Genomic DNA, 12,491 nt, shown 5'->3' on the forward strand with positions numbered 1-12,491 from the left:
AAAATTAGCTTTGTAACGCGTTAAACTTTTGAATGGGCCACAAAGTCTATGATGGAGTCTGCCATTTTTATTGTACCAAAAATGTAAACACATCAAGGGACGTCATATCCCCACAAAGTTTATTCAAAGTATTAACATTTTTAAAAAAATACGGTTAATTTACCTATGAATAAATCAATAAATTAATTAACGTCTTTAAATAAATTTGTGATTAACAGTCTGTCTTAAAACAAAAATTTTTCTCTACCTACATACTATTTTACAGCTTTCCACGATGAGTGCAACCATGCGAGATAGTCGATCAGGCAAACAAAAAAACAAACAAAAAAACAAACAAAAAAATAAATATTCAAACATGTAAACAAACTTGACTTTTAGTAGTATACTAGAATACCCGTCATCCCTTGGATAACTGTGGGTTTCGGGGGTCATCCATCAAAAAACATCACGTCTGTCACTCAAAGGCATAGCGAGCCTTCCCGGCGCCCGGGGACAAACTTTTCGATTTTAACCCCCCCCCCCCAAGATTTCGATTTTCAACCCCCCCCCCTCAAACTTTTGATGTGCACCCCCTCCCCCCCCCCCCCACTCAAACTTTCGATTTGAACCCCCCTCAACCTTTCAATTTATTTTTCCAAACCATTTTGGCGCCCCAACATACGTCCCCCCGCCCCCCCCCTTCACCCCCCCCCCCGCCTCCCCTCCCCCCCGCCTCCCCTTCCCCCCCGCCTCCCCTTCCCCCCCCCCCCCCCCCCGCCTCCCCACCCGCCCCCCCCCCCCCTCCTCGCTACGCTACTGCAGTGTTACTTATCGTCACAAAAACAGAGCCCACATTCAAAAATATGTTTCTTATCTTTTAAAAACACCGAAAACACCGATTTCGGACTATCCCTTCATATACTGACGTCACATGTGACCTACTCAACTCTACTTCACCTGCCCAGTGTCCCGCCAAGTCTCAGACAACATGTTTTTATCGTTTAAAAAACGATTCCAGCCGAGCATGTCTCTGACCACACTATCCTTTCATATGGTTAGGACAAAGAAACAGATGAACTCTACTTCACCTGCCCTGTATCCTGCCAAGTTCAGATAAAAATTGAAAAAAAATATCATTTTTTATCATTAACATCTAAAAAAAAAAAATTGAAAAAAAATATCATTGACATATTGGTCTAGAACCTGTACCACTCGCATGAGAGCGGACTACGCTACAAACTTAGCTATTTACTCGTGACGTCACAAATGAATTTTTATACTATACTTTGATGCAACTTGATTTCGAGCGTCTAGTCTAGAAGTAGTAACTTTCAAATTAAATTTTATCTTAAATTAGCCAAACAAAGATTTATATAAAATAATTAAGGCCTGAAATAGATTCTAGATGTATTAAGGCCTGAAATAGATTCTAGATGTAGAATTTACATTAAGTCTAGATTTAGAATTTACATTGAGTTTAGTGACCTAGATCTAGATCTAGATCTAGGCTAGATTCATAAATTTCCTTCGATAGCTGATCTTTAGATCTAGAGAAATTTATCGTAAAACTAAATGAAAAAGACAGTTGAAAATTGATATAAGTGTTGGAACGTAATAAATACAGCAAACGGACGTATTGTTAAAGTTATGACCGACAGAAAATTAGATTTAGAACGCGTTAAACTTTTGAATGGGAACACAATTTTCTTCAATAGACGCCGCCATTTTATTGTACTAAAGAGTAAACAAAAACCTGTGACGTCACTATTCCCACAAAGTTTAGTCAAGGTTCTAACATTTTAAAAAAAAATGGGTTATTCTGCGTAGGAATAAATCAATAAATTAATTAACGTCTTTAAATAAATTTGTGATCAACAGTCTGTCTGCATTAAAAAATTATTCTCTACCTGCATACCATTTTACAGCTTTCCAGATAGAGTCGAACATATCACAATTTTCGATCAGGCAAACAAATAAATATTCAAACATGTAAACAAAGTTGACTTTTAGTAGTATATAGATAGATAGATGTTTTAAGTTAGTCTTGCGCAGATAGTTTTAGATATTTGATACATCAGTGCTTGTTCAGCTTATTATAATGTTAGGTATGGGTTGGAGATTATTTAAGGTAACAAGCCAAAAAGAATTTTGAATAACATATCCAATAAAATATCTAAAGGCTGGCTAATCACAGCAGTCCCAATAGTTAGAGATATAAGCTGTAAAGCCTATTTTGGGAGACCATGATTTGAATCAACTGTTTCTTGAATGTTTATCATATACTAATACAAACAATAGGTAAGTGATAATATTTTGGGTGTCGCAAAGTGAGATAAAGATTCTCATAACATACGCCTCAAATAAAACAGAATTAAAGAAGACAATGTTAATCAAATGTGATTTTAAAAAAAAGAAACTGGGGGGAAAAATCCAACAAATATTTACGGAAAACTTGTATAAAATGTTTCAATAATTTATTTTTATTTCACAACATATGCCATTTCTATTACAGGAATAGTTAGTATCCATCTTAATCAAAGGGCCTAAAATTGTTAAAGAGTATTAAAAAATTATAATATTAAATTAATTGATATGTACACTTAGCTAGATTCAGGACAAGCCATACGAGTGACATGAGTTAGAAAGAATAAGGAAAATTAAATTAAAGAGATGCAGAAACAGGAAATAAAAAGAAATGTTTTTCTAAATAAAAATTATCTTCAGCAGGATAAAAAACTAGCTAGTTTTCTTATAAACAATATAAAAATGAAAATACTTGATTAAAAAATGTTATTCTTTGATTTATAAATCAACATAAATAACTAAAAGTAAAATACTGGATTAAAAAAATAAGTTTCTTATTTTATAAAAACCATATAAAATAAAATCTTGTCCGTGTCATTTGAGTCAAGTCAGTCACGCAACATTTAATACAAAAAATAAATAAAACTTATTTTATATACAGTCACGTACACAACAAATAAAATAAATTTGAAGCTTTACAAAGTTATACCATCACCACATAATGCTTTGTTTTTTGTGCTCTTTCATGCATGAAGCCTACACCTACCAAAGAAGCCAGATTTAAAAAAAAAATTACAGTTTAATTTATATGTAAAACATAATGAAAAGGTCTTAGCACAGTCAATAAGATATTGAGGAGGTAACACTTTGAAATTTGAAAAAATAAATTATTGGATTAGATTAGAGCCTAAATCAATGAGATTTGTTGACATTCAAAAGAAGGATTGAACCAAAATGCCACTTTCAGTAAACGTCGCCCCCCCCCCCCCCCGAAAATTTTTTACCGCCCCCCGAACAAAATGAAATTTACATAATTTATATAGAAAATATATAATTTTAACAGTGTCCACCCCCCCGAAGAAAGTCTACAGCCCCCCCGAAAATTTCAAGTGCCCCCCGGAGAAAAAAGTCTGGAAGAAACACTGCGTCTACATCAAACAGAGCAATCTTACCTGGATGAAGAGTACAAAGTCCACTACGCGGATGAGCTGTCGTAGGATGAAACAAAGTCCATGAGGTCGGCTCTAGGGCTGCTATTCTCCAAAAATGGATTCACAACAGTGGCGGCTGGTTGCAGGCCAAAGTTAAATGGATCAGCGGGCCCAAGCCCCTGGTCAAAAGGGTTGGCCGCGCATGGGCTCTCAGCTAAGTCAAATGGATTAGTGCTAGGTGGGCGTGGGCCGGCAAAATTCTGCAGTTGGTCTTCAAAGGGATTAGTGCTTGATGGGCGATCACTGACTAGATTTTGCAACTCCTCATCAAAAGGATTAGTGCTTGCTGGCCGTTCAATCTCAGTAAAAGAAAAATCTTCATCAAAGGGATTAGTGCTGGGAGGCCGGTGAGCTATTTCTGTCCCTGGTTGATTTTCAAATGTGATTTCGATAGAAGGACTAGGGTGTAAGGAGTTAAATCCACACAGATTTTCATCAACACTGGGTAATACAGGCAAGCTATGCTCACTTGATTTGTCCTGAGAGTTGAGAAATTCTACATTAACCACTAAGGCCTGTTGAGTTTGGTTAGCGCTGGAATCTGAAGGTGTACCAGACAGGAAGTCTTGACCATCTGGGATTAGACATGGCCCCTGGGGTGGGGGGTCGGTAAAATGACATGACCCCTGGACGAGGTTTGTCTGTGGTGGCGAGGTCAGCGGAGCCGGAGGAAGTTCTGAAAACCCATGCGGGTCAGCAGTTGGAATAGAGGAACTGGACTGGACAAGAATAGCACTTTCTGGCAGTGCAGTGCCAGAGCTCAGCTGAGGATCACAGGGTGACGGAGGAATGTCAGGAGTGAAGCTGACGACAGTTGGACAAGTGACGTTTGCTGTGTGAATGTCAGCACATGTGACGTTTGCTGTCTGGATGTCATCACGTATTCCCTGAATGCCCCGACTGTGCTGAGTGTCAACAAAGGGAAGAGCTGGGCTTGGCTTGATCTCAATGTCAATGTGTTTCTCACAACCTGAATTGGACTTTTTCACCTCTATGGTCAGGATTTCTTCAGACTCTGGGACCACAAGATGGCTATCAACAAGAGACTCCTCCACTGTGTCTTCACTAGCTGTCACACCATGGCCGTTTATCCTCAACTTATTTTCACCATCATCTATGTCATAAAAACCTGAGGACTCTGCTAAACTTCTGGTACTAGTTGAATCACCATCAAGCACGGTAAACTTTGGTGCCTCTAAAACAGAAGCCTCTACAGAGTCAGCATCAAGAGGATCTAGTTCTGATTTATCACTGAAAGACACTGGAAAACTGGCCTCTACTTTACCAGTAAGACAGATGGAGATAGAACCTTCACTGGGCAGTACTGAACAGGTTTCTTCCTTGTCCGAAGACAGGGCCGTGTCAGGGAAACTGGCCCAGTTCTCCTCTTCTGTTTCGTCAACAGTTTCACCAAAAAAGTTGTACGCTGTGGGCTCTGTGGGCTGGATGTACAACAGCTGACTGCTGGCTTGTTCCTCGTATGGAGAGTTAGCAGCAGAAAGTCTTGGGCCTGTGGAGAGTTTAGGTGAGGTCGCTGGGGTGAGGGTGGGAGGAATCAAAACCCTCCGAGGAGATATGGGTAACTGACCGTCTTCATTGACCACTAACGCAGACTTTGTACGGCTGAAAAGAATTTCCTCTGTGAACTCAAAGCAGTTTTCATCAGAGTCCTTTCTCTTGGCGCTCTGCAGCTTTGGAGTCTTTGCTTTCAATGAGAACTCGTCGCAGGGGAGAGTTATCTTAAGTTTGTCTGGAATGACTGTAAGAGGTGCAGGGGAGGGCTCTGGAGAACTAATGGTTGCATATTCGTCTAGGGTGACGACACTTATGGGCGTATGACTGCGAGGTCTGGCTATGGGGGACGTTGTGACTCGCAGCCTCTCGATGCGTCTCTCGTAAGCTTTGCGTTTAGAAGGGGACAAAATCTGACTAGGGTCAATGTTCTCTGGCACGAGGCTCGCTTGACCTTCCTTCCCGAGCCCAAACCCACTGGAGGTGGCTTCTGGGTATTCTAAATGTCCAACGGATGGACGCGAAGCGTGGAATGTAAATGTCGCCTCATTGATAGAACCAGAACTGGAGGAGGAATCTGAATCTTGTTTCTTGATAGGGATATTCACCCTACCAATCGTTCCTTGGCGGTTTAAACCAGTTACAACCGGTTCTTTCTGGTTTTCTTTTTCTGCATTGTTTGTCTTCACATCGGCAACTGAGTCGTCTATGTGAGATAAATCCTCCAATGGTGGGGCTCCAGGTTTAGCAGATTCAAGTCTCAGAGGTTCGGCTGTAACAAGTGTTGCTTCAAGCTTCTTCTCCGCTACATTTTCTCCCTCGACTCTCGGCTTTTCTTTGGTCGCATCAACTTCTTTGCCCGGTCTATCCTCCCCGCCTGTCTGGGACAGGGACTTCTTGGAGTTATTTCCCCCTATGGTTCCAGATTTCACTTTTCCATCTCTAGTAAAGACACTTGATGAACCAGCAGTCAAAACCTGTTCATCCGTGGAGCACCCGGCTGGGGAGTTACTTTTGTTATCATTGCAGCTAGGCTTAACATCTTCGTCACCGAGGTCGATAGTATCAAAAGTAGCAAGTGGGGCTTTGGCTATATCTACTCGTCTAACTATTCTATGTTTGATGTTGATAGCTCTGTGCATAGCCTAATTTAGGTAGGAAAACACTGGAAAAAAAAAAGAAATGTATTTATTTATGGTTTAATAGGAACTGAGATTTATGATTTTTTATGATTTATGTATTATTTATGGCTTAATAGGAACTAAGTTTTATGATTTTTTTGTATACTCATATAATTTAAAAAATTTAACAAACATATTTTCCCAATCTTTCGAAATGACAGAATCATAAATGTAGTTTTTTAATAAAGCAGATATAAAAATAAAGTATACTGCATCATTGAAAGAATGTTCTGGTTATAGTCTAAACTTATTTTCTTCAAAACTCAATAACTTTTTTGAACAGGCTGACTTCACTACTGCAGAGCATGAACCAGCCACAAGTGAAGGCTAACTTCACCTGTAGTGCACACTAGTGAGAGCTGAGGTTTACACTAGTCAACTTTAATGACTTTTAGAAATTATTCTATTTATAGGCCTAGCCAACTAACTGGGCTTCTGTTTTTAAAAAATTAATAAACTAGTAGATATATACAACATTGAATTAAAGCATAGAAATTGGATATTTCACAATAACTGAATGGGTGACATGGATTAATTAAAGATATTAAAACTTGGTTTAAAGATGATATAAGAAAGGGTGAGGAAGCAGGCATTGCAATGTTAGACATACAGTGGTATTTTAAAGCCTTAAGGACTCATCAGGTTTACAAAAAATCAACATGCACCATTTAAAACATTGAGTTTTTGAAACTGGAAATTGCTGTCAAATTAAAATAAAAGATGTAGCGTTGAAATATATTCTAATTTACTCTGTTAAATATTCAGGTGCAAAAAATAAACACATTGATCTAGTAATAAAGTGCAAAGTAATGTATAAAATTACTTTGGATATTTTACTTTCAAAATTACAAAAAAATAATTAAAATTCAAATTGCAGGAAGCATTTCATTTGAATTTGAATAATAAATAAATATATAACAACTTGTGACTTACAATTTGATGGAAACTTAACATAGTTGCTGGTTATAAGAAAGCTTACACTGTAGGCCTATTCCCAAATACCTCAAATATATGTAGTTTATGTTAATCACTTATAATGAAGAAAGTATGCTTTTGAATTTCTCAGTTTTACTGACACACATGGTTAACTTATTCACAACCATTACAGTGACACAGATTGCTGAGCTTAAAAATGATTTGCAGTGTATCTTTATTAATTAATAAACCTGAATGATAATGAGAACACAACGTTACAGACTGCAACATGTGAGCATGGGCAATGTATAAAAATATGTTGATATTTTTTTCTCTATCTAATCATTTTTCTTACAACTTACCAAAACCATATTGTAGAAATACAGAAATATTTTAAATGCCCAGATAAAGTCTAATGAATTATGTTAACTTGGCTTAAAATTTAGGGCTAAACCTAAGGTAAAAAAAGAAAAAAAAAGAAACATCAACATGTAGGCTAGGTTACAAAAAAATAGGCCACTTATACATTTTAATTTACCTAAATACTTAATAGCCTACCGAAATATTGTCTGAATGATGAATATTGAAGATCTATTATTTAAATTAAAATTATTAGCCTGGCATAGGGCTAGGTTAATTAATTGTAATTAGGGCAGGCTAAGCCCTAAAGTCTCTTCATTCTCCAAGCTTGATTATTTTATTTCTCATTTTTAAATTAGCTGAAATAGTAACCCACAGTAAATAGGCCTACTAGATAGGCCTATACTATAGGCTGTTTATATATAACAAAAAGTAAACTAATCATTATTAACTAGGCCTACCTAATTATTACTAATTAACTAATTAATTATTAAACAATTAGGCCTAAAAAAAATTAAATTGAAAACAACATGATGGATTGGGTAGACACACGGACACCTTATTAATATTAAGTCACGTGAAAATATAGTGACCTCAAAATGTAGAGCGCCGTAGTCTACATGATAACGACCAGCCCTTGGATGACATACAACCGAAAAAAAGTTTTATACAACAGAGAACACTTAAAAAAGTGCTTACTCCGAACTGAACACTTTTCCCTCTTCCATCTTCGCCATCGAGTCAAGACGACCGCCTCATTGATTTATCGATCACGTTCTCGCAGACAAAAAACTTACCACAAACACAGCAGCACACAAGACAATCCTGGCCCTACTCTGCACTAAGACACTGTGAGAAAGGGAGTCCGCTCAGAGTCGGCATCTGTATTGATCGTGTATCGAGGAAGCAACTTTTCACATCAATCCGCCATTGATGTTTACGGAAGTAACGCACTGGACAAATTTCGATGACGTTTTATGTAAATTTCCTAGAGACCATAGTTATGAATGTAAACTAATGGCCGCCACCTTTGTCTAAGAAAGTAATAAATTTATTATTTCGCACTTTTTATAAATGTGCTTATCGGACACCGATTATACAATGTTGTTTTTTAGATAGATTAATGTCAGACGTTATCAATTAGCCTTTATAATTTCGATTAATGTTGCTTCTAACTTCTAGATCTAGATCTACACAATTTTAAAAAAAGTTGAAAATGATTTTTCTTATTTTTAAATTTTAACATTTTATTAAAAAAAGTGAATGAATGTAAATCTAGAATTATATTATTTTAGAAATCTAGATCTAGTGAGTCTAGTTATTACTGCTGTTAAGCTCCAGTAGTGTATTTAGAATCTAGTCGTCTATATCTCTAGATTCTAGATTAAATTGAGTATAGTACTATTTATTAGTACAGATAATCTAGGCCCTACTTAACTTACTATAGTAATGATGTAGCTCTGGAACTTATTTGACTTATTGACTTCAACATGAAAGTCTAAACTCTTAATTAACTGTTGTTTTAACTTGTAATTGCTAGATCTATCAAATCAAGTAACGGTAATCTAGGGTAATCTGTCGTTTTTGACTGGACTGTAAAATTGGCAAAAACTAGTAATGGGAAAAAAAGACAGAGGTTGTAGGCCTACTATATGGTAACACTGTACTCTGTACTACAGACTGTAGTGATGTTATACTTTATTTACAATTTACTAATATTTATTATTGACCTTTGCACATATGACAAAAACATGATTGGTGATTTGGGCATATATTTTCGTATACCTAAATCATTAGCACATTTACTACTTTTTTAAACACAACTTGTGTTCTTATTAGATGTGTGTAACTGTGTAAGAATATCAGAAATACACTTTTAAATTTGGTTGATATTTGAGGTGGTCTGACTCTTAGGTCTGTCTGCCTATTGTTGCCCTAAAGTCCAGATCTCACAATATTTAATCCTGAAGAATAACAAATATCTACATGTGTAGATATTTCCATTTTGTTTTTTGTTAATGAGCTGTATTTTATTTCGCAGTAAATCTCTAGGAAAACTAAGGAAAAATGTCCAAGAAAGGTGCCCCAAATGTTAAGAGTAAAAGACCTGTATCTGGGAAAAAGGGTAAAAAAGAGGAGGTGGAAGATCCTATGATAGCCATTTTAAGAAAGCTTAACGATGATCTACATGCAGAAAACAGCAGCCTTAAAGAATCTTCCTCACTCTATCATGACAAGTTACAATCAATCATTCAGCATGTTATAGATATAAACGTTGATAACTTTAAGCCAGAGGAAGGCACAGACATTATAGACCTTCCTTTAGTGGACATTACACGGATGATCACAAATCTGACGATCACATCTGGGAGTAGTTTACGGTCATACGAGGTGAGGCTGGAGGAACTAGAGACCAGAGTGACACAGCTGAATGGTGAACTGGCCAAGCTGTTGAAGCTGAAGCTGAAGGTTGAAAATGGATTGAAGGATATGGAGTTGATGTACAAGGTGGAGGATCTGAGAGTGCAAGCAAAGAGACTTTGGTATGATTGTTGTAAGTAGGCTTTGGTTTCTTTTCTTGTTTGGTGGTTAATCAGATGTAGCGAATACACCTTGATATAACTTTTGTGCGTTCACTTTTGGTGAAATCTCTTGATAAATAGTTAGGCAGTGTCCATAATTAATGTCATGCTTTTTTGATGATTTTTGTAATCCCCCCCCCCCCCCTCCCCAATCTCCCACCCTCTTTCATCATCACAAAAAGTCAGACTTGTACAGCCCAAAAATGACATCATACCTCAGTCCCTCTCCCACTCCCAAATTTACAGTTTTTTTTTTTTTAAATCTGAAATTTTTTTCCAAGCCCTTTCTGGTTCAAAACTGTATCCTTTTTTCTTCCACTGATGAATATATTCCAAGTATCAAATGTTTCTGCTACTGATTCAGAAGGAAAGTAGGCCTAATTAAAAAAATTTTATGAGTTAGTAGTATTTTAGTTGGCTAAAAATACTTTTCCATTCAATCTTTCCTCTCAAGGTTCAACTCACATTTTTGCTGTACCCAAACACAATGAACCTGTATACACAAATGGGTACATGACCCCAACCCCTGCTGGCAGTGAGTACTCCTCTAGAGCCCCAAGTGCTGATGGTGAGAGGTTGATAGAATTTGTACATGAAAACACCATTCCTCCAGACCATCTGATTGTACTGAAACCCAGGGCACGGAGCATCAGCCTGACCCCAAAAGACTCTGAAAATGAAGATTTGCAGCCTGTAAGTAATTTCTTTTAAAGATTTTGTTTATTTATGTTGGATAACTGACAATTCATGGTAAAATAAAAATAAAAAATTTGTTTGCTAAATTTATTTAATCATACTTTTTATAAATCTGAAATTAAATTTTTCAAATTAAAAATATAAATGAAAGCAGTTTCCAAAGGCAAAGTAGAAGTAGGGACTAAGTTATTTTTTTTTCAGTAGGTGAATGCAGTTGGCATAATCTAGACGAAAAAGGAAAAATAAAATCTTTGAAATTCTTTTTGTGTGAAAATTTCATTTGTGTGTAACCAATGTGTTTATGTAAAAAAATGTGTTTGTGTGTAACCAATGTGTTTATGTAAAAAAATGTGTTTGTGTGTAACCAATATGTTTATGTAAAAAAATGTGTTTGTGTATAACCAATGTGTTTATGTGTAAATAATGTTTTTATTTTTCTACCCAATCATTGATGTATTCTTATTTACTAAAACTTTCAGCCTGAGAGGAAGATGCCTGGAGAAACTCACATCTTTGACATGCATGACGGCCTTAGAAGTGTGATCATTCGAAGTCTCAGCAAACGTAAAGGAAATGGTAAGTTAGCACAAGCAATTAGGGCAGAGGACTTTATGTCTGCGCATCAAATTCCTGAAAATATTCATGTCAGATAATATTACTATTTTATTCCATTTAAAAAAATTGATTATCTCTTTGAATATTTATTTAAAACAGGCAATGATTGGCGTTTGATTGCTGATCGTGTTGGTATACCAGTGGATCTGAAGGAGCAGTGGTTAAGGATGAGGGCGCCAAATGCCATGGCGCTGGTGATGAAAGTGTGGGGAGACAGTCTAGGAGCCACAGTCAGAATGTTGCACAGACACTTGTCTTCACCTCAGATGAAGTCAGTCATGTTGGCAAAAATGATTTCAGATTTCTATGATGTTGACTGATAAAAACTGTGTTGAAAGATCAGTAAAATACATTTCCGAATTGTGTGTGTCTAATAAATTATTTAAAATTTAATATAATTATGACAGTTTTAAATTAAACATTTAAAGTTTTTCTCCTGTTAAACTATATACTAGGATTAATTTTGTTGTTTAGAAAATATAATTTTTAAATGCATTTTCTAGTGGATCAAGTCTGTTTCTCATTGATTGATAAATTCAAATATTCATCTAGTTAATTGTTATACAATAGATATCTGTGTTACAAAAACTAAGTTGCCAAAATGTCGTATTTTCAAATTAAAAGCCAAAACACCTAAAAGTATTGTAACAATTTCAATGTTATTTTTTTGCTCTTTCTTTACTTTAGAAGGAAGGAATCAATATTGTGTGATGTGTTTATTTATACCATAAGTCCAGTCCGTTTTTTTATACACACTCATGTCATATTAGTTAATTGTTAAATATGATTGGTTTGCATTTTACACCAAGTAATATTACCTCCTAATGTGATTTATTATAATGTTATTGAAATCTGTGATATTGGTGTTGTATTACAATTTTTAAAAGACAGAGATTAGTTGTTTCAATACTGTTGATAAAACTAATGTTGATAATTTTATTTTTATACAAACTTTATTCTTCCACCAAATTTACTGATCTTCCCCTTTTCTTTATGTCTCTGTGAATTTTGTTTTTACATTTGGCTCTTTACTTAAAAAACATATCTGGCCAATCTCTCATAAATTTTGACTTTTAATGGGAACAAGCCTGGTCATTTAACATACAATTTTGTCTGAGTGATTTCTATGTAGGTTT

General features: G+C 35.9%; 2 protein-coding genes across 3 annotated transcripts; one reads left to right on the plus strand and one right to left on the minus strand.

The window, feature by feature from the left end:
• Positions 1–2,481: 2,481 nt before the first annotated feature.
• On the minus strand, positions 2,482–8,392 carry LOC131945938 (uncharacterized). Its single transcript, XM_059306571.1, has 3 exons — positions 8,260–8,392; positions 3,456–6,171; positions 2,482–3,045 (listed from the first exon to the last, which is right to left on the minus strand). Exon 2 carries the CDS (start codon positions 6,146–6,148, stop codon positions 3,479–3,481), a length of 2,670 nt encoding a protein of 889 aa, XP_059162554.1. The 5' UTR covers positions 6,149–6,171; positions 8,260–8,392; the 3' UTR covers positions 2,482–3,045; positions 3,456–3,478.
• Positions 8,393–8,462: 70 nt separating this feature from the next.
• On the plus strand, positions 8,463–12,089 carry LOC131945793 (uncharacterized). 2 transcript variants are annotated; one of them, XM_059306405.1, is made up of 5 exons: positions 8,463–8,504; positions 9,515–10,016; positions 10,499–10,737; positions 11,220–11,316; positions 11,455–12,089. In XM_059306405.1, the coding sequence occupies exons 2-5, from the start codon at positions 9,530–9,532 to the stop codon at positions 11,673–11,675; spliced, it is 1,044 nt and encodes a 347-aa protein (XP_059162388.1). In that variant the 5' UTR covers positions 8,463–8,504; positions 9,515–9,529; the 3' UTR covers positions 11,676–12,089. The 2 variants fall into 2 exon arrangements, with proteins under 2 accessions (XP_059162388.1, XP_059162385.1); XM_059306402.1 differs by having other exon boundaries at positions 8,471–8,538.
• Positions 12,090–12,491: the final 402 nt, after the last annotated feature.

This window comes from Physella acuta, unplaced genomic scaffold, assembly GCF_028476545.2.
Source record: "Physella acuta isolate Inbredline_101_S28 unplaced genomic scaffold, ASM2847654v3 ptg000050l, whole genome shotgun sequence".
NCBI classification, from domain to species: domain Eukaryota; kingdom Metazoa; phylum Mollusca; class Gastropoda; family Physidae; genus Physella; species Physella acuta.